A 21207-nucleotide genomic window follows, 5' to 3' on the forward strand; every position below is an offset into this window, starting at 1 on the left:
AGAGCTATCGTCATTCGGACTCATTCCAATAATGTTTTTGGCTCTTGTTTAAATGTTTTTTACAATATTTTGACCGACCACTGACAACTTCGCTAAAAGAAAACGTCTCAATTGTAATACAAAACAAAGTTAAAATCTTCACAATTACGAAAAATGATAAGGGTTTGACTATGATAATGAAATTGAGCTATGAATTTTACATCGAAAGCATATTCTTTAAATTAGGCAGACTCATCAACACTTGAAGCAAATTTGAGACAATTGTTACGATAATTTTTAAGCTTTACATCGCTTGGCATAACCAATTCCAAAAATAGATGATACTCCAAGAAAAGTTAAAATTGTAAGAAACGCTGGAACAGAAGGTAACCACAACTGTAGAGTAGTAAGACCGCAATAAACTGGGGGTATATCTTTTGAAGGCGGCTCAGTGTGAAAGATCTCATCTTGGCAAATTTTATTCATAGAATGAAGTACTTGACGAGCTGCTCTTTCACCGGCTTCAACAGCCCCGTCCATATATCCTGTATAAAATAATGAAATGAAAAATTAAAATCTTTTAGCAGTTTCAACAGTAAATTTAGGAGAAAAAAGGCGTTTGACTGAAATTATTCATATTTCTTTGCATGTAATTCAAACTATCGAGACTACATGTTACGTGTAAAACAGGTATTTTTTTTGATAGGCTACTTAAAAACTTGGAATTGTTTATGAAGGCGAATACCTGCCCATTTTGTCGCAGTTTCAGTGCCAGCAAAATATACATTGCCTTCAGAACTTCTCCATGCCTCTCCAAAGCTCGTTATTACTCCACATGGAAAAACGCTGACGTAACATCCCCCGGAATATTTTTCTGCAGGCCAGTTTTTATCAACATAATAGCGAGGGTTCAGAGCTTTCTCATTGTCAAACGCCTTTGCGTATTGTTCACATACTGCTTGTTTTCTCTCTTCACCACTTTTATTACACCACAAGCGTGCCTGTTCGCCAACTATAAATCTAAGAATACAAATAAAGTTTGCTGAAAAAATTTTCGAATTATGTTAGGCGAACATAGAATATTGCTTTAAAGAAATAGTGTACATATATTGTCTTTAACGTTATGAGGTCCACAATAACAAGCCACTATTCTTTGACAAGTTCTATTGGCCTGTAAGTAAGCAAATTATAGCAGTTTTTGACATGGCACCTTGTTTGAAAGCTAGTAATGTCAGCTCAAGTAAAAAATAGTAAGCTCTGAGACAAGTATATAGTCAAAACTAAACTATTTACCCAGGAAACATTTTCAAAGGAAAATACTGAAAAAATGTTTGTTAACGAGGGCCTAAAATATTGCTGTAATTGTTTGTCGTATTTATCTACATTTACGTCAAGATTTACGGGTGTCATGTTGAAACCTTTTAAATAACTAATCTGTTTCTCTATACAAACACAATCTTTCTATGGAAAAGATATAGATGTTTGATGTATGATGTAACATACCCCATTAATGCTGGATAAGAACCATCAGGCTTAGTGTCATCAAGACTTACATACACAGGACCTGATTCTGCACCAGCTATCAAGACTCCAGATAGACCTTGATCACGCCACCAAGCCTCTTCATAGTAAGTAATGGTCTTGATCACAGATCCCATGGGCATTTTTTGAATTATTGAGTTTTTTAAAGGTGACAATGGAGGTGAAAATGAGATGCTTCTCAGTAAAGCATGGGGTATAGCACTTATTACATATTTTGTTTTGTAAATGTTACCATTTAAACATCTCACAATTGTATGATCAGCTCTTTGGTCAATACTATACACTGGTGATGACAATATTACCTAAACAATATAATAACTATATGTTAGGCATATGCACTTTACAGTTGGGTATCATGACAAGATCTTATATGATATGTATGATCATAGCAAGATCTTGGAAAAATCATGAGAAGATAATGCAAGATCTTATCATGATGTTGTATAGATGTTTAACTTGTGTTAAAATAAGCTTTTCTAGCAGTAACCTGCAACAAAATGTTTAAATGTCACAAAATACCTTCTCACCCAATAGCTCTGCAATTTTTTGACTGATCTGTTGAGATCCTCCCTTAAATTTACGTTCTTGACCTGCATTTTCTACATCAGCAATTCGACAGACACCACCTGCACTTTTTAAATACCATAAGTAATAAAGCAAAGACATGTCATATGGTTCGGCGGCCATGGCATCATGAAAGATTTGGTACATTCGTTTCTTGGAATAGTTCGTCCAACAAGATTTGTCAAAATATTCCTTGGCTGTCATGCAGTCCCATTCTTTGGCATGTTTAGCTTCCCAAGGGGAAACAACAGATACTTGATCGCACATGCTGTCCAGTTGACGAATCTGTGCGTAATAATCTAAAATTGCTATTATATTCCATGTTGACACGTCGCTATCAAAAAATGATGGTCGTCCTCCAAAGTGTTCTGTATTTTTCCCCGAAGTGTACACTTTGTAAGTTTTAACGCCAAGATGCTTTGCCATACGGAGAATACGATTTTGTGTCGGTCCAACATAAGAGCCACCAAGGTCGACATAGTGTACTTCATCTCGCACTAACGTGTGGGTTCGTCCACCAACTCTATCTCTAGCTTCGAGAACAACAGTTTTCAAATCTTCATCATGCATTTGTAAAAGATATGCAGCCGACAAACCACTTATTCCTGCACCAATAACTAATACGTCAAGGGTTTCTTCTTGTGCATTAGACATTTTTTGCAATCACGCATAAGTTTCCTTAAGTTGACTTTTAAAGCTGTTTCTAGCAAAATTGCTATTTTTAATTTCAAATTAATCAAAAATTGTAACACGTATCTTAGAGGAAGAACGTCATGTAAGAGAGTAACAAACGGTTCATGTTCTGTCGGTTTTCGTTTCTCGTGACCAGTAAAATTTTATGTAAAAAAATAAAATTGTAAATAAATTTGGTGGTGTGCAGTTGCAAGAAATTATGGAAGAAGTTGACAATATAATAATACATACCTTACGTCAAATTGGATGGTAAAATGATCATGTTGTAATAAAGTTTCTTTTGAGCATGATAGATATAATTTAAGAATGAACGCAGAACACGTGATATAATAAAACATTAAATATATTGTTCACCTTTATTCCTTAATGACCTAAATGAAATTTTATGTGTTTGGAATGTTAGCCTATTTGACCATCTTTTCTTTTTTAATGGCTGAATAAAGGAAATGGGAAGAAAATCCTCATTTTTACCATTTTACTTTAATAAAACAGGGATTGTATGGATGCTGTATTCTGTAAAAGAGTTGAACAATTCTTTGCAACTATTTTCTAGAGATTTATCAAACAATGTTGCTTTCCCAATTTGGTTGGTGCCAACAATAACACTGATAAAATATTCTTTTGTATCAGACCACCAACATGGCTGAATTGCAAGTCAAGAATAAGTTGCATTTTAGATAAAGATTTCAGCTCACTTAACTCCTGGAAATTATGAAAATTTCCTTAAAATATAAAATATATAAATGCCCCATCACCTACAGTACAAACCCTAAAATATTTAAGAATATTGCATTAATATTAGAAAATTATTTATAGTGAACTGGATGAGTCTGTATGCAGTTTAAAAGAATTGAGCATTGATAATGTGATTGAAGCAACATCTGTTTGTCTCCATGTTATTAATGAAACAAATCAATTTTCACGAACACTTCCCCCAAGCATGTCTGCAAGATTCAGGCTTGGTACTGGACTTGCACAAGCCTGCCAGGTAATTGGAAAAATAAACAATTCTGTTTTTGCAGTAATTTAGTTTGCATTTTCTTATTTTGATCAACCTTTAATATTTTGTGCAAGTAGAAAATATAAATAATATGATCATGCTTGCTTTTTTGTAGAAACCAGCTATTGTTTTTATTATATTAACTATCGAGGAGTATGTTTTAATAGGAACTTGGTTTCAATGGAAGCATTGGTTATCAAACTTTTCTTTATCCAAGTGAAAGTGATATTAGATCATTGTTTATATTTTTGGTGGAGCATTTACCAAAGGAAACTACTGAGGCAACGGATGAACCTATGGGTAAAATTTACATGTTACATAAGATTTTGACTTAGTTTTTTTCAGCTTGTTTTTTCAATTTTGAATAGGAGGTGCTGTTCTTCTTAACAGAAGGATTGCTAATGAATTGTCAAGAATCTTATCTGGAACATGGATTCTTCCATTTTGTAAAAGAAGTGGTATAAGATGGAGTGGCCAGAACTGGCATAGAGAGGTTTATAATTTTTATGATACATCAGTGTTCACCTTCAAATCTTTCCGTTTAAGCAAAGAAAATAAGGTAATGTAAATTCAGTCCATTTAATTTGGTTGATGTCAACTGTAGGGAATCAAGGGAACTCACATATTTCATTCATCTACATTGAAATATCCCAAAGGACTTGGAGATTTATCAAAAAATCCCCAAAGGTTTGTTTGTTTCCATCCCATTACAACCAGGTGAAAAATTTACAGTTAGCATCAGCAAACATTACGTATACAAGCCATTAAAAAATATCTTGTTTCACTAAACCAATGGTATGCCACATTAAATGAGATAAAATGAATAATAGCGAAACGACTAACAAGTGTTTGTTTAAATGTGACTAAATTTTTGTAATCACAGTCTTAAGATTTAAACTCAAAAGTGTGGTTGCCCTTTGGGACATATGTCAAGGGACATTAGTTGCCCAACACAAATTTTGGCTGCCCTGGGATGTCGGGCAGGTGATTTTAAGAGTTTACAAACTTAAGTTTTATTTGCATGCATTGATTGAAAGCTAAGGTAATGCTTTGTACCAAAGTTAATTGTTTTAAAATTATCTTAGGTTTTGTGGCAAAATATGATGATTTATTGTGTAAATTAATATTAATTTTATTGTTAGTTTTTGATGTTTCATTGTAGAAGTGAAGCATTACTATGATTCAGCAGCAATGTCATTTGTGACATCTCAGCCCATGTCACAATGCAACATACCTGATTCTATTTTGGAAGCAAACTGCTTAAAGATCACCAGTGATCTTGAATGGGAAAATGAATGGAATCAAAGTGGTCTTGCATCAGGTCTAACTCCAGAGGTAATTTAATGAAATATATTTGGAAGGGTGTTGAGAATTATGCATTGTTTTCTGCTAGAAAGATCTGTGTGTGTCAGCATATTTGCTTTGTAATATCTTTGTGAATGGGATAATAGGAGATAATTCAATCTCATGTGTTGCATCTTACTACATACATGTTTTACTTGTATGCTTGTACTTGCCTGATTTACTGCATGTATATCTTACTAAGGGTATCTTTTCTATGTACATGTTTCTACTATGTGTGTGTTTACTAAATACATATCTGTTTTACTACATGTATTTTTTACTAAATGTATGTTTCATATCATTTTACTATTTTTATCCTTCTTTTACAGGAATATAAAGCGAGAAAACAGGAAAGACTTCTGAAAAAGTTATCAAAGAATCTTCAGGCTGAAATCCAGAAAGCGAGTTCAGTAACTACCAAAGGAAATAAGCAAGATTTCAACGAGATGATACGTGAAATTGCAGGTACCACTTAATGGTGTATTTGCCTCTTTGTAGCCTCTGTTTTGAGACTTTTTCGAGTAGTAGCTCTGATCTGATTATGTTGTTTCCTTTTCATACATATGCTGATAAAGATGATAAGGTCAAAATACGTGACAGTGAAGATTACTGTCAGGGCGTTGCTGAATTTACTGTGACGACCTAAAATTTTCATAAATATAATTCTAGAATTATAAACGACAATTTTTCTTTTTGATGGTTTATACAGCTATTTACTTAACAAAAACTTAGTAACATTGTTACGGGAAACAGTATGTTGAAAAATCCCCCCGCCAAAATGGGCATAATTCTGTCTATTTATGCCTGTTCGATTCGTATTTAATATTATTGGTTTATATAGTGGTAAAAACCCGTATAAAATTTGAGTATTATTGTCAAAAATAAAGAATTTCTTAAAATATATTGCATGGTGTATTACTGTAGATCGTAATTTGAAAGGAAGCCATGAACATGCGGGCTCAAGATTTACTCGTTCTGAGAAACTTCAGTTTGCTCAGGTTGTAAAGTGTGTAGTGTAATTTTTAACCAAGAATACCTTGTGAATCGTTTCTTAATTCAATATAGGATGATGACAAAGTGTTAGCAGGCATTGCAAGTATTAATGATAATGTCTCACCTAAATTGGACTCGGAGGAGGTAGCTATCTACGTTTTGTTAATGTAAAAACATCGTCACTCGTACTGTATGATTTTTTTTTTACATTCATTTACTCGCTGGAGCATTTTTATTTTAACCGAGTTAGTGGCCTCGATTATCATTTTAGGAATTGTGTGTCAGACACGATCTTCTGTAATCGTCAAAGTTAAAACGTTACCTGAGATTTAGTGCTTGAGATTTAGAGCCAGGTTTCCGATTTAGTTAGTTGAGGTGCTTCTTGTCATGAAATTTTAAATGTATGCTTTAGGAGGTTCAAGCGCGTAGAAAAGACGAAATGGAGAAAATGCAAGGTCGCTTATCGGAGTTGACAAATCGCCTTGAAGGTTTTGAGATCGACATAAGAAAGTTTAATGCTTCTATTCAACAGGTAAAACTATTGTGTTTGACTGTTTATTCAGTGTTCAAAGCCAATCAATATATTTTCCTCTGGTTATATAATATCTTTATTCGCACAACTCGTCAACGAACGTTTCTTATGATTGTGTATTTTTGCAATGTGTGCTTGCAATGTAATTTATGACAAAGAGAAGCGTCGCCATTTCCAGCACACAACGATAGTATAGCTAAGAATCTTTCTTTTTCATGCCAGCCATATTTATAATGCACCAACGTGACATCTATTTTGCTATAAAAGTTTGCTTTTATAAAAATACACTTCTGTCCTAGTTGCTCAGTGTCATAATTATATAAGAAGGTATTGTATCATATTCGTATATGATTTGCTGTCCAGTTTGAATTTGGCAAAATTGGCACTGTCCAAGTTATATGATGTTACACAATACTAAACACCTTCGATGTTTTGTGTGAAATAATCTTTTTTGTCTACTTCTTATCTATTATATTTTTTGTTGTCTCACACATTTTCTATCCTTTCTACGAGTTTCTCTTCTATGAATTATGTAAAGTTTGTAATGTTTATTTGTCTAAGAAATCAAATGTCGCAAAAAAAGTAAAATGATTGTATAAATTTGCAGGGACTTGGGAAACTGTGGGTGTCTGTGTGTGTACGAACACCAACCGTTTTTTAAGAGTGTTTGTCCATTATAGGAAAGACATGCACAAATTAAGCTTCTTGTTTGAACGTTTATGATATGAATGCTACGTTTTTCAAGTGGCAAATTTTGAATGTTCTATGTGGTATTTTAAAACGCAGACGAAAGAGCAAACAAAGATGTTAGAAAGAAAAAATAAAGATGAGGCAGAAACTTATAAATTAAAGAAAAGAACAACTGATTTACTGCCAGATGCCAGCAACAATATTGCGAAATTGGAGGTTAGCAATTTACGTATTAGAAATTACTTGGCTTGGAAAATGAAATCAAAATAATAAAATTTGGTTATGAAAACTTCAGACGGTAGTCGAGAATAGTTCTGGCAGATTACTTACTCTTGCAAAGCAATGGGAAGAACATCGAAAACCTTTGATTGATCAATATCGAGAAATGAAAGCTTTAAACAGTACAAGAATGGTTAGTCAATTTGTGTTTTAACTTTTGATTGTCAAATTATAATAATTTATATTTGACAAATGTTATTGGCTTAGAGTGAGGCTCAAAAGAAAATTCAGCAAATCCGTGAACTTCGTGAAAAGATGAAGGAGTCTGTTGAAGAAGTTCGCCATAGGGATGAATTATTAAAAGACTTGGTAAAATATTTTAGTGTTTACCTTAAAAAAAAATAAATAAACCTGTATCTCTTAATTATTGAATACTAATTAGATTTTTCAGCCTCACCTAAGTTTACTGGTTAATTTTTATTATCTTTAGATAACTGAGTATGAAAACATGATAAAAGATGTTAATAGATCAGCGTATACAAAGAGAATATTGGAAATTGTTGCCAATATAAAAAAACAAAAAAATGACATTGACAAGGTACTTCAACACATGCAAATAACTACTTAGCAATGACATTGTCCTCCTTTAACCTTCAACTAATTTAAACAGATACTTTTTGCCTTAATACTTTTCATCAAGAGCTATCTAAATATTTCTTTTTTGGTTTGTTTGCTTTTTTGCAGATTTTAGATGATACTCGTAATGTTCAGAAAGATATTAACCAACTGTCAGGAAAGCTTAGCCGTACTTTTAAAGTAACAGATGAACTCATTTTTAAGGTTGTATCATGAACAATTTGCGTTTTAAACACTTTATTTTTCTGTGATTCTACGATTATTTTAAATCAATTTATATATACAGGATGCCAAAAAAGACGAGGCATGTCGTAAAGCATATCGCTATTTAGCTAGCCTACATGAAGTAAGCGCTTTTTATTGTGGATTTCAGATAATTTGAATACTCTGAATTTTGGTAGAAAATTTAATAACTAGTTATAAAGTTTGAAAGTCTACAATGAATTTAAAAATAGGTAATCATACACATCATTGGCCCTTTTTTGACCAATTGGTGTAAGTTATGTTCAGACATGCTACTGAATTATCACTCCATGAAATAAATCCGTGAAAAGTTACCTAAAATGGATGATCTATGAATTTTGGAGAACTCCCAAACTATTCGAATTTGATGGTTACCAATAAAAATATGTTTACAATTCGTTGCTTGTTTTCAAAACGGTCATTCCTATTTGATAACAGAATTGCGAAGAACTGGTGCAATGTGTTGAAGAAACTGGAGTAATTATGAGAGAGATCAGAGATTTGGAAGAACAGGTTTCAAATTTTTTATAAGAATTACGAGTGCTCACGTTTCTTTGGAACAATTTAGTCATTAGGTTTTTTGTACTTAGATTGATGTAGAAAACGAGAAAGATACAAGCAGTAATCTTGAAAAGATCAGCAAGGATTATAAAATCATGAAAGAAGAAAATGCTGCAATGGTGAAAAAATTAAAATCTTTATCATAATTAATTCTTATATTCGTGTTCAAGATACTTTTCATTTTGATTTCAAAACTGTTTAAGCAAATAATTCTGTGATTTATATTGTTTATCAACTCAAACGTTCATTCACAAGAGAAAATTTACAAAAGTAACCCAATATAAACGTTTGCATAAAGTAATACTCTCTAATTTTCGGCTTGACAAATCTGAGTCATGATAGTTGAACACAAATCCAGGAGTTGCAAATATTCGTCAGCTCCATCAATGAGGCATTTGTCAACGATCTATAAAGAATCAGAAAGTATCTTCATTTTGTAGCACATCAAATATCCCCTTTTCGTTTAAAATGACTGACCCCCAGTCTTTCGGTTATGACAGATTTCTTTTTGTCTGTCAGATCATCCATCCCAACAATGCGGTCATAAATCTACAAATAGAATAGTCGTCAACTTAATCATTTTCTTTGTTAAAAAGTTCTTTCTTTTCTGGAAAGTTTTATCATTGACAGCCAAACATATCCTTGTCCAAAACTCGTAACGAGTGACGAAGTTATGACAAAGGAAAACAAGTATGTAAAAGCTTGCTTAGTCTTACCTGGCTAATGATTTGTGACCCAGGATAACCTTCTAACATTAAATTCTTAAAAATTAAAAGATGTATAGTGTTTACTATATAATCAGTATTAAGGAAAGCATAACAGATGATGCAATATTTACGTAGCACTTACTTTGACAGACAAGTCTAATTTTTCAAATGAATTTGAAGAAGCTGAATGAAAAATATCGTCAATGACTTTGTCGGGAACAATCTTGTAAATGAAATTATTTGATAATCATACTTGAGAATTGACTATGAAAGAGAGTGTCGACTTCTAATAAACTCTAGTAGCAGATCTTTAAACTGGTGTCCAATTAAGATTTTTAAAGGTGAACATAATACATATGGCAAAAATATACCCCTGATATTTCAACAATATCTTGTTTTGTGATTTCCTCGCTCCCTTTTAATCTAGAAGCACTTTGTAGGTAGGTAATCGCCTGCAGAGAAAGAAACTAATTCGTGCTCTAAAATTTAAAAATCATATACGGCAAATGCTGAAAAGAGAAAATGTAGAGCTAAAGAGAATGAACAGTGAACACACCTTTAGTTTTTTTTTACTTTTTATATAGTTTAAAATTTTGATTATGATGTTGTAGTAGCGTGTTTAGTTGCTGACTTGTACTTTATGAGCAAAAACCCATAAAATTTAGATTTAGGTCGTCTAAATGTTAAAGCAAAGTGGGCAATTTTGAACAGCGTATTTCCGTTCGTCAAAGACGCTGCAAATTAATTGAGTTGATACCAGATGATAGTGGATAAAGAGAAATCATATTAGCAAACTAAAATACCAGCAATGAATTAAAAAAGCAAATAAAGTAGTATAGTACCTTACGCATATCACCATCTGACACCTTCACAAGTTTTTCTATGACCTTGATAAGTCAATAAGCATAATACTTTTCGATTTAAACAATTACAATGCCTCAAATATTTATTGAAATACCATATAACATACCCCAGTTTCATAAAGAACACTTTCTTTCACACAAATTTCTTTCAATCGTTTCAACAAAATGTCTTCATGAAGAGGCTTAAAACGGAACTTTGAACATCTTGATGTGAGAGGCTCAATTATCCTTCAAATATATTTTCTCAAGGTTAAATATTAACTTAATTTTGAGTAATTGGCGATAACTTAACTTGCCTGCTGACATAGTTACAAATTAGACAGAATCTTGTTGTTTTGTTTTGTTTTTCCATTGTTCTACGTAATGCAGCCTGTTCATATAAACAATTTTAAAGAATAGTCTTAGATAAAATTTATAAAAGCTATCTTAAGAATTTTGTATCTTCATAGATTGGTATTTTATATTGGCTAAATTTGTGTACCTGAGCATTTCTAGTCATTGAATCAGCTTCATCCAGGATTACTATTTTGAAGGGTGGACATTTTTTCCCACTACATCATAAAATTAAAAACTAAAATATTAACTTAAAACTACAACAAATCATTTTCCTGCAGAGGCTTCCATTTATTATTGATCATGTTATTAAATCTTTTGCTAATATATACCATAAAAAACAGTTACCTTGGTGCAGTAGAAATAGCTCTTTGAGAAAATTTCTTAACTTTGTTACGAACAACCTTTGAATAAAGTCAAATCACACAAATTAATTTGAAGCTAGTTACAGTGAAAGAAAATTTTAACATTAAAGCAATACATTCAATCAATGTTTATAAGAGTACAGCATACCTCAATTCCTCTTTCATCAGAAGCATTTAGCTCTAATACTCTATCTTTCATTAGTTCAGGCCTAAGCAATAATTCTAATGCATTACAATAAAGAAATCTCCAGCAAGGATAAAAATCTTAACTTATATCATAGATTACTATAATACACTGGTATTGTAAACTTACAATCAGCAAATAATTCATGTAAAAAAAAATATTACCCATATAATTGTCGTGCAATAGCCAAAATAGTTGATGTTTTTCCAGTGCCAGGGGGGCCATAAAAAAGAAGGTTAGGTAGTTCAGCTGCTTGATTTAGTTCGAGGGTCCTTTTTAAAACATTTACGACCTCATCTTGGTAAGCCACTTCATCAACTGACTTTGGACGACTGGAAAAAAAACCCCAGAGAGAATATGGTTTAGTTAGGTGACAATGACATTGTGTGGATTAGTTAGTGTTGGTACATCATCTCACAAGGATAAGAAACATGATGAAGAAAATCATGACAGGGGCATTGCTTATGAAGAACACTATTGTTGAAATATGCAATGATGAAAGGGGACAGATCTTGGCTAAACGGCCTATGGCAATTTGCTTTCATAAAGTAAGTTATGATAAATTTTTTAATAATCCTTGTTGAATACTTACTATTTTTCAACCCACGGAATTGCTCTGGGCTCTTTATCTATCTTAGATTTCGCTTTAGATTTTGCCGACGTAGCCCCTTTTAAAAACACGTCCATAACACAGTAATATGTATGAATAATAGTGTGAATATTATACTCTTGATGAATTTAATTTTCAAAACTTTTTCGCGCCTTTTACCGCCATCACAATTAGACCAAATGAATGGCTTCAATTATATTGCTATATTATGAAGTATTCAAAACATGATGAGGATACTAAATGTTTAAAACTAAAAACGTAACAATTTGTAGGACAGCTGTAGCTAAAATTTTCTTGCACCCTGCCCAGCTCGTCGTTATTATGAGAACAAATACTCATAAACTTGCATTTTGCATTAATAGTTTTCTTTAAATTAATTGTTTTACTGTTGGTCAACACGAACATATAAATGATTTGTCTGTTGTTCATTTAAATGTTGGACAGAAGGTGCTGCAGGCTCATTGTAACATGACATAATCTACATTTATATTTATGCCATTTGCTTGGTCGGCAAATTTTGTCCATCACTTTCAAAGTGTTTGTTTCATTTTTAATTCGTATTTTTAATTGTTTACTTTTGAAACAGATAAAATCACTGAGCACTATGGCTATGCAAGACATGATAAATAAAATGAAGGGTACAGCGTTAGGAGTTGCTGAATATCTTACTCCAGTTCTCAAGGTATAAAATTATGATTGTTGTTGATATCGACTTGGTCAGGTTAAGCCAATATTTCAATTTTTGAGTTGTTTTTGAAACTATTGAAACTATTTATACACTGAATTTCATTCCTTTATAAAAAAAATAATGTTTTTAGGAATCCAAATTTCAAGAAACAGGTGTACTTACACCGGACGAGGTACAATTAATTAAATTTTTCATGCAAGTTATGGTATGTTAATTTCTTGGGTCAAATACAGTTTAATTTAGCAGACACCTTATGCTGTTCAGTAGTAGATTACTAATTAGGAGGCCTGTTGGCCAAAGGCAAAGTTCTTGGCTTTTAAGTGTTATCTATGTATAATCTATTCCTCCCATTAAGTTCTGTCTCTTGAGGATGCTTTTGTTCATCAAGTTCTTATTCCATTGCTTTTGCATTTCCTGTTTGTGATGCATAGTGTAAACAATAGGAAAAAGTTCATTTTAAAATTCAAATGAAATTGTGAAAATCATTGACATGGTCTAGGAAACTAGGAAAACCCACTACTTCATAAGTTCCGAGCATTGTACATTTAAAAAGTAGATACTATGAAACTGTTAAATCTGCCAAAACAGCCCGCCAGATGTCATTTTGATCAAGATTGTATAGGCATCTCTTGATATTAACAATTCTTGAATGTTTTAGTTTGTGGCAGCAGGAGACCACCTTGTTCATCACTGTCCAACATGGCGTTGGTATGATATTTAGGAATATTTGGGTTTTTAAATACATAGATACATTCATGATATATTCAATGATTATTTATTAATACCTGTGTGCCTTATGTGTCTACATTTTACAGACAAAATATGCACAAAAATAATATACAATGTAATGGATATAGATGAGATTTAAATGTAAGATTATCATAGTTTACAGTTTGCCTTTAATTTTTTTACATAAATGAGGTCTTCTGGAGAAGAATCAAAAGTGAAGGGATATTTACCCAAGGAAAAGCAATTCCTTGTTACAAACAATGGTGAGCTCATTTGATATGTTTTTTGTTTTACAAAAAAAGTTAAATTACAATTCTCAATTGTTAATTATAATCTCACAAATAGTACACTAATCTTATGAAGATTTAAAGCATGGTTCTCAAATACTCATCATAGTTGTTTTACTCCTTTCTGAAACGCAAGCCAATAGAACAGAGTTCAATCCAGATGACTGAAACAACTCAATTGAGACCACTAAAAATAACTACATAGGATGACTGTATGACAACAAGACATAGCACTAAATCAGGGTCCCTAAACTGTCTGTTATAGCAAAGGTTGATGATAAATTGTAGTTGAAAGTTGAATGAAATCAAACTTTTGAAATGTTGTTTGATAATTTCTTTAAAACAATTAATGTGTTACAGCAATTACTTATAGCTTATTTACTCGTTTGAGCGCCTCCCCCGAATGAGCGCCGCACAAACTACTTTCAAATGCAAGATTAATCAAAATTGTTGAAGATGCTACTGCAAAACAACATCAAATCTTAAATCAACCTCAGAAATTTATTTTCTTGTGAAAACAATGTAAAAATATTGTAACTTGTTGTTAAATATTTTTGTTAGAAAGCTGAACTGAAAGATCTTTGAAATAAGCACCGTCCTCGAATGAGCGCCGCCTCTAAAGCTCCAAAAATTTAAAGAGCGCCGCGGCGCTCAAACGAGTTAATCCGGCAATTTTTATTAACATTGACAGTCATCCCTGAATTGGCCTTTGAGTTGTGGTGAAATTGCTGGTCGTAATAATGAAATTCTATGATGAATTTCCTAAGTTTGATCCATAAACTAAATTTTTTTATTTTAAACTGATCATTTTTAGTACCATGTTACAAACGATGTAAGCAGATGGAGTATGTAGATGAAAATGAAACAATTGTTGAGCCTGAGGATGAAGATGGTGGATGGGTCAGCACGCACAATACAGATATTTCATCGAATCAACATTCAAACACGACGCAAGACGAGAAATCCGCTGAAATTGAACTTGATTCAGATAAAGTTAGTAATGTTTATATGTAACTACCTTTGTCCTTCTTTCTCTTTATTTGGAATATTAATTTGAAATATATGAAAGAACTGTCGATAAAAACTGATTTGAGGCTTCATGTCGAGAACCAAAGTTTTCGGCATATAGAGTTTTTTTAATTTGGTTTGTTGAACTTTTTTACATTTTTTACGGGCAACCACCGTACCATAATTCGACTATCTAAAACATGAACAAAACACGCATGAAATAAATGAAATCATTTGCTCTTTCAGACTTAGTTCAACAGTAGAAATTTCCAATTGTGATTGTTACTCACATTTTTTAGACATGAATATTTTTACCCGTCAGTACACACCTCTGTATTTTAACTTCTATGGCATCTGCATGCACTTGCGTTTATCATCTTTGCTGCTTTGCCTAAACAAATCTATGCAGAATATGTAAATAAAGATTATATTTCCCAATCAGAATGTGAAGGTTGTTGTTGGAGACGATGATGATGACGATGACGATGACGAAGAAGCTGAGGATATGGAAGGTTCGTTTATGTACAACGTGAATAATATTTTCTATTCATCGTCTTTATACTCGTCATTTGCATACCCTGGTACCGGATTTTTATAGAAACTTCATTATTTATCGAAGGAAAATTTTTTACATATTGTCTAGTTTTTATGTGTGATGTGTACATAACGGAATTTGGTTCTCGAAAGAGTGTAGTCATGCTAATTTTTCTTCTTTTTTTTGTAAAGAATATGAAGAAAGTGAAGATCTGGAAACTGATGAGGTATTCTATACATATATAATGCATATGAGAATTGAAATACCTACGTTAAGATACTAATTATATGAATACATGAAATATTTCTATACATTCAAGTAAATATATGCATTGAAGAGGTCATTTAGCAAGTTTTTGTATTGGAAGAGACTATCAGGGCACAAAGTTTCCCCTTCATACTTAGATTTTAATTTTTGTGGTTTAAAAATAGCTTTAGTATATGACATGCAATGCAGAGAGTTAGACAGAAACCATTCATTGATTGTCAGGATTTTTTCCATTTAGTTCCCTTAAGTAAAATTGTGGAGTTATATCTCCAAATTTATTTGCTTCACTATCTTCATGTCAGGCGACTTTAGAAGTTAAAAAAATATCTCCTAAAGCTGAAGTGGATGTAAGTCATTCAAATGATGGAATTCTTCAAACGAGAACTTATGATATGTATGTGACGTATGACAAATATTACCAAACACCAAGATTATGGCTCTTTGGATATGATGAGGTTTGATATATGCTTTACTGGGGCCGGTTACACGAAGGTCGAATATTGCTATCCATTGGACAGCAAATTTTTTCAACGCCCAAAAAACCTGTTATAAAATAAAATAATACGATTTTAACTGAACAATCACTGAAATGAAATATTGTTTCAAAGATAACAAAATTTCTTTGTCGCATGAAAAATATAAACACCATGTCTACAAGTTTAAAATTTTTGCTATCCAATGGATAACGCTATCCAGGCTTCGTGCAACCGGTCCCTGATGTCTGTTTATTGCATTCAGTTCTACGTTGCAATTTGTTAATTTTATAGATTCGCAAACCTCTTTCAGTTGAAGAAATGTACGAAGACATGAGTCAGGTAATTTCTTCAATGATAAAGTACATCATATTTGACATTCTATCCTTCTTAGTCACGTGGACACTTTTTTACGACTCTATGTGACTTTCATAGAAGATTTTTTTATTACAGCTCGTTGTCTCTGTTTCATGTGATGTTTCAAATAATAATTAAAATAGTTCTTTACAACTAGATTTGTAACATTTTGTTGTTCATAAAAACGCTAAATGGCAAAATTACCCCCACCCCCGGTTTTTGTTGTCGTATTTTAACGAAATTAATGGTTTTATTTTCCAGGATCATGCAAAGAGAACTGTTACAATAGAGTCCCATCCTCATTTACCCACCACTATGCCTTCAGTCCATCCTTGCAGGTCACTTTGACAATTTATTTTGACGATTATATTGAAATTAGTTTTGTTGATCAATACATATTGCTAATTTTATAGGCATGCTGACGTAATGAAGAAAATTATTGAAACTGTTGCTGAAGGTGGCGGAGAGCTTGGTGTTCACATGTATCCTTTAATGTTCAAATTATACCCTTTTTTTGTAATCTTGAGTCATTATTTGTGCGTGTTGGAATGAAGGTAAGAAATGTAGTTTTTCTATTTTGAAATGTCATCATCGTTTCTCCATGTCAGAACAACAATTATGCTTAATTTTTTCTCGTTATTCAAGTAAATTATATTGATCTTCTAAAACACCTTCGCAAAAAATTGCTTTTTATAAATCGTCTTGGCTCTTGCATACTATTTAGCTTCGTATTTATATATATATATATATGTGACACTGAAATGATTCTCATTCATAAACTTTTCCTCAAAAACTAGTTGGTTTCTAGTTTTGTTGAATATGTTTTTATAGTTGGTAATCTTTTCATGAAATAAACCAACTAGAACCTCGTGATATAAACCTATTTTCTCCAAATATTTGAATATTTGGTTTATCAAAACATTGTATATTTCGCATTTTTGCAAAGTTGGGCTAAATTAAGGGCAGAATAACCACAAAATCACGAAATCTGAATCGTCTCAACATTCTTAGAACGTATTTTTTATGCAAGATTCGCACTTACTATATTACTCTATTAAATTGATATTTAAACGAATTACGAAAGCAATGTGTAGTATGGCTGGGAAAAATGAAAAGTAAAATAATATATATATATACAAAGGACATTTGATTCATTCTTACGTTTTTACAAAGATTATATCAACTTGTATTTCCTTCACATCATCAACAAAACAGGTATCTTTTGATATTCTTGAAGTTTGTACAGGCTGTAATTCCAACTATTGAGTACGATTACACGCGTCATTTTGCAATCTAGAAATATTTGAATTAAGACAAAGCAAACTACTGTGATTGATGTTATGGTGATTGGATGGTTTAGTTTAATAGATCGACGACCGACTGACATTCATTACGTTATCTATTTTTCATGATATGCATACAAAACAATCAACAAATTCTTTGTAATATATAATAGTGTATTTGTTGTTAGTCCAGAAATTTTGCTCGTAAACTCATACTTAATAAATAAGCTTAAAACTTTTCAACCTGTAAGTTATGGTTATTTTTTGCGAGACATGAATAATATTGTAGATGTAAATCCTTTGTTTGTTCTGCTAAAAAATATTATTGGGGGGGGGTGGGGGTAGGAAATTTATCGCTTATAAATGAAGTAACGTTCTCTGCTTGATCCCTTTAATCACATTGTATATTTTGACAATATTCTATATTTTTGCCTTTCACTTAGAGCAAATTATTTATCACTAGGCTGTGATATTTAATTTCTTTGGCTGAAATGATTTGTTAATATCTTTGTTGTTTAAAGAGGTCACGCACTGATGGTATATCATTAAAATTTTAAGTGAGTTTAGAATTTTCTTTTGCGGTTCTTGCTAACCAGCTGAAACTCTATTCAAAAGCAATTGTTTTAGCTATTTAGATTTAAAATGATTTGTGATAAACCGTCGACGAGATGTGTGTGTTTTCTGTTGTTTAATATTGAATGAGATTGCTTTCTGACGGCGTTTCAACTGGTGGTTGGCTCGCCATGAGATCTTATTATGAAAGTGGCCACCGACGTTGCACCCCAAAGAGTGAAATTTAATACAAACGGGCCTTACTCAGCTGCCCTGGTCATAAACACACAGATGATACCGATAACATCTTTAGTATTTGAGAAATTTCTTATTTTTAGTTCCCGGAGAAGTGTTTTTTATCGACGTTGATTCATACTTTAAAGTAGACAAGATTGTCATGTTGTACTTAGCGTGGCATGCAATAAAAGCGGTATGCGCGGCAGGGACAAACGTTATTATTATGCCACTTGAAAGGATTCATTCATGTTATCCCCTGGGGTTTCATCCACAGAGCTTGCTAATCTAATAAAGAAATTTACGTTGATGACTTTCTGTAGGGGGTCGAACAATTTGTGTACAAACTGTCTGAAAAATGAAATTAATTTTTTTTTTCCCGAGCATTTTATGCAGCCGATATCATAGTAAACTTGAGTTTTTTGGTCGTAAGTTGGCGTGAAAAGAATTAAGAACATCACTGTAGTACGATGGCGCCGTCAAACTTGTATTCGTGGGATGTCGGCAACTTACCGCCATAGGAAAATAGACCGTGCCTGGAGATTGTTCCTTTTGCTATTCAATAAAATACTTCGACTATCCTCAGGTGTCAAGATACAAGAAAACACGCTTCGTGAAGTAGAGTTGGTTTTTCTCTCACAAAATTTACATATATTCAAGGATTTTGAATCTTGATAAAATTACGATTTTCATATTGACCAAAGTCATAATTTGAGTTTCATACTTTGCTTTCGATATAAAGTGCATAAGTACGTTATTGATATCTAGCTGGGGGTATGAAGTCAATCTTATCCATTTCAAGCCGCTGTGGGGAGCCGACATATTGTGATTTGCGATTGATGAGTCAATTTCAAAGCACCGCAAGAAGTTTGGATGTAAACAGGAGAAGAGTTTTGTTACCAAGTATGGAAGGTCGTCTACAGCTAGATGATACTATATCACAATGTTCACAAGCAAATATGAATAAGATGACAATGGAATATCATGATGAAGCTTGTGATGAAAGAACGCCAGGAAGCTTTTGCATTCAAGCGGGTTTAAGGAACAAAGCAGAGACGCAGCTTGACGATAGTGGTTCAAGTTATTTTTCGTTCCCTGCGTATCACTCAAATCCATCATCTCCAGAACATAACTGTGAAAATAATGAATCATTTGAAATTATGAATCGGGTAGAAAAAAATCAGCTCACACATAAAGCTTTGGATGTTATAGGGGAGAGAAAATGTTTGCCCCCTGCTGATGGCAGTCGACATCAACATGGAAATTTGTGCTCAGACTCAGGAACAGCATCTCGTGTTGTTTATGACCTCCCCTCCCGCCTGTTAAACGAGACACAACAAAAATTTGGGGATAATACTGCTCTCGTAGAAACAAATGTCAATGTCATGTATTTTAAAGATTGCCAATACAGGCAACAAAACCGTAGATTTCCGCAAATCCCAAATCGCATCGAGGAACACGAGGATTCGATGCTTAACAGTGAGGGTTTTATAACAAATTTGTCCCTCGATATACCCGAAGGTGCCCCAAGTATGATACCACACATTTATTCATCGTCTTCGTCTTCCACCTCAACTTTAAGGAGTGTTAAATTAGAATGTGGCGAGAATGCTCGGAATCAGTCTGAAACTAAAACAAATATAGTTTGTCAATGGCAGGAAGTAAGACTCGGTAATGGAAATGATGAAGTGTGTGGAAAAGAATGTTTGACAATTCAAGATGTTGTCAATCACTTGAGAGATGAACATTTGCCCAATGCTGTAAGTAATTATTCATGTTTCTGGCGAGGCTGTTCAAGACTCGGCGTTCCTTTTAAAGCCAAGTACAAGCTTGTAAATCATTTGCGTGTTCATACTGGTGAGAGACCGTTTGTATGCACCTATCCAGATTGTAATAAGGTTTTTGCTCGAACAGAAAATCTGAAAATTCATATTCGAACACATACTGGAGAAAAACCGTTTCTTTGTGAATATCCTGGATGTAGTCGAAGATTTGCGAACTCTAGTGATCGACGTAAACATATTCACGTACATACAATGGAAAAACCTTATCGTTGTAAGTTTCAAGGATGTAACAAATGTTATACACATCCAAGCTCTCTAAGGAAACATGTGCGAACGCACAATATCCGCGACAAAGCTAAATCAAGTATTGAACTTCAGCAAATAGTCGATACTAGTAGTACCCCAAGATTACCAGCAATATCCTATCCAGTCATACGTACCACAATGACTTAAGAAAATAGTATAATAGCACATTATCGACTTACTATTTCTAACTGATGATTTTATTTGCGACAACTAGGAAAGGAACTCTTTTGTTCGGATGTTATTTCAAACAAAAACTCCTTTTAAAATGGAAACGAATTTGTAACATTGAAAAATCACAACTTCTTACTTGCTGGCTTTTTCATCGTATTAAATATGAGAAATAATTGAAGAGATATATGAGTCCTGTTTGATTTTATGTTAACTGTCAGATGTCTTTGTTTCGTTCATTCAGGCTCGTATTTTGTGTTTAGTTATTTAGTTTAGTTTGACCAGATAGATTTCTGTACCATTGAATACTAATTAGTGCACAGGTCAGACATGAGCCCGCGCTACAGGCCTTTATAATGCTATACATACATTCAGTCAATATTTATAAAGTTGGTCTATACGAATTTGTGTCATTGACGTTCCATAATATCATGCATGTAACAAGTTTGTCAATGTGTCCATGGAGATTTTATTTTAA

At 32.9% G+C, this 21207-nt stretch overlaps 5 protein-coding genes and 1 long non-coding RNA gene across 7 annotated transcripts; 4 read left to right on the forward strand and 2 right to left on the reverse strand.

Moving 5' to 3' along the window:
- Positions 1–93: 93 nt before the first annotated feature.
- On the reverse strand, positions 94–2826 carry LOC124445792 (amine oxidase [flavin-containing] B-like). Its single transcript, XM_046996568.1, has 4 exons — positions 2041–2826; positions 1483–1823; positions 725–999; positions 94–524 (listed from the first exon to the last, which is right to left on the reverse strand). Exons 1-4 carry the CDS (start codon positions 2737–2739, stop codon positions 277–279), a joined length of 1563 nt encoding a protein of 520 aa, XP_046852524.1. The 5' UTR covers positions 2740–2826; the 3' UTR covers positions 94–276.
- On the forward strand, positions 298–579 carry LOC124445805. The gene is made up of 2 exons (XR_006948255.1): positions 298–365; positions 468–579. It is a non-coding gene; the product is annotated as an uncharacterized LOC124445805 (long non-coding RNA).
- Positions 2827–2869: 43 nt separating the features above from the next.
- Positions 2870–9297, forward strand: LOC124445804 (coiled-coil domain-containing protein 22 homolog). Its single transcript, XM_046996579.1, has 18 exons — positions 2870–3027; positions 3595–3766; positions 3946–4078; positions 4147–4271; positions 4383–4473; positions 4944–5113; positions 5452–5587; positions 6047–6120; positions 6188–6259; positions 6528–6647; positions 7434–7553; positions 7633–7749; positions 7824–7925; positions 8047–8154; positions 8301–8396; positions 8479–8538; positions 8874–8948; positions 9026–9297. Exons 1-18 carry the CDS (start codon positions 2978–2980, stop codon positions 9140–9142), a joined length of 1938 nt encoding a protein of 645 aa, XP_046852535.1. The 5' UTR covers positions 2870–2977; the 3' UTR covers positions 9143–9297.
- Positions 9117–12261, reverse strand: LOC124445796 (replication factor C subunit 4-like). The gene is made up of 13 exons (XM_046996571.1): positions 12041–12261; positions 11613–11780; positions 11413–11473; positions 11248–11303; positions 11048–11117; positions 10863–10936; positions 10674–10794; positions 10546–10590; positions 10075–10155; positions 9846–9926; positions 9713–9757; positions 9474–9545; positions 9117–9402 (listed from the first exon to the last, which is right to left on the reverse strand). The coding sequence occupies exons 1-13, from the start codon at positions 12133–12135 to the stop codon at positions 9304–9306; spliced, it is 1068 nt and encodes a 355-aa protein (XP_046852527.1). The 5' UTR covers positions 12136–12261; the 3' UTR covers positions 9117–9303.
- Positions 12262–12334: 73 nt separating this feature from the next.
- Positions 12335–17981, forward strand: LOC124445797 (ubiquitin-like-conjugating enzyme ATG3). 2 transcript variants are annotated; one of them, XM_046996572.1, is made up of 13 exons: positions 12335–12609; positions 12646–12740; positions 12877–12918; positions 13405–13454; positions 13668–13738; positions 14577–14755; positions 15213–15282; positions 15497–15531; positions 15875–16027; positions 16340–16387; positions 16664–16740; positions 16816–16884; positions 17618–17981. In XM_046996572.1, the coding sequence occupies exons 2-13, from the start codon at positions 12663–12665 to the stop codon at positions 17697–17699; spliced, it is 954 nt and encodes a 317-aa protein (XP_046852528.1). In that variant the 5' UTR covers positions 12335–12609; positions 12646–12662; the 3' UTR covers positions 17700–17981. The 2 variants fall into 2 exon arrangements, with proteins under 2 accessions (XP_046852528.1, XP_046852529.1); XM_046996573.1 differs by having other exon boundaries at positions 12335–12740.
- A 52-nt stretch (positions 17982–18033) lies between these two features.
- On the forward strand, positions 18034–20914 carry LOC124445794 (zinc finger protein 483-like). Its single transcript, XM_046996569.1, has one exon. The coding sequence runs from the start codon at positions 19248–19250 to the stop codon at positions 20706–20708; it is 1461 nt and encodes a 486-aa protein (XP_046852525.1). The 5' UTR covers positions 18034–19247; the 3' UTR covers positions 20709–20914.
- The last annotated feature ends 293 nt before the right edge of the window (positions 20915–21207 follow it).

This window comes from Xenia sp. Carnegie-2017, unplaced genomic scaffold, assembly GCF_021976095.1.
Source record: "Xenia sp. Carnegie-2017 unplaced genomic scaffold, XeniaSp_v1 HiC_scaffold_22, whole genome shotgun sequence".
NCBI classification, from domain to species: Eukaryota; Metazoa; Cnidaria; class Anthozoa; order Malacalcyonacea; family Xeniidae; genus Xenia; species Xenia sp. Carnegie-2017.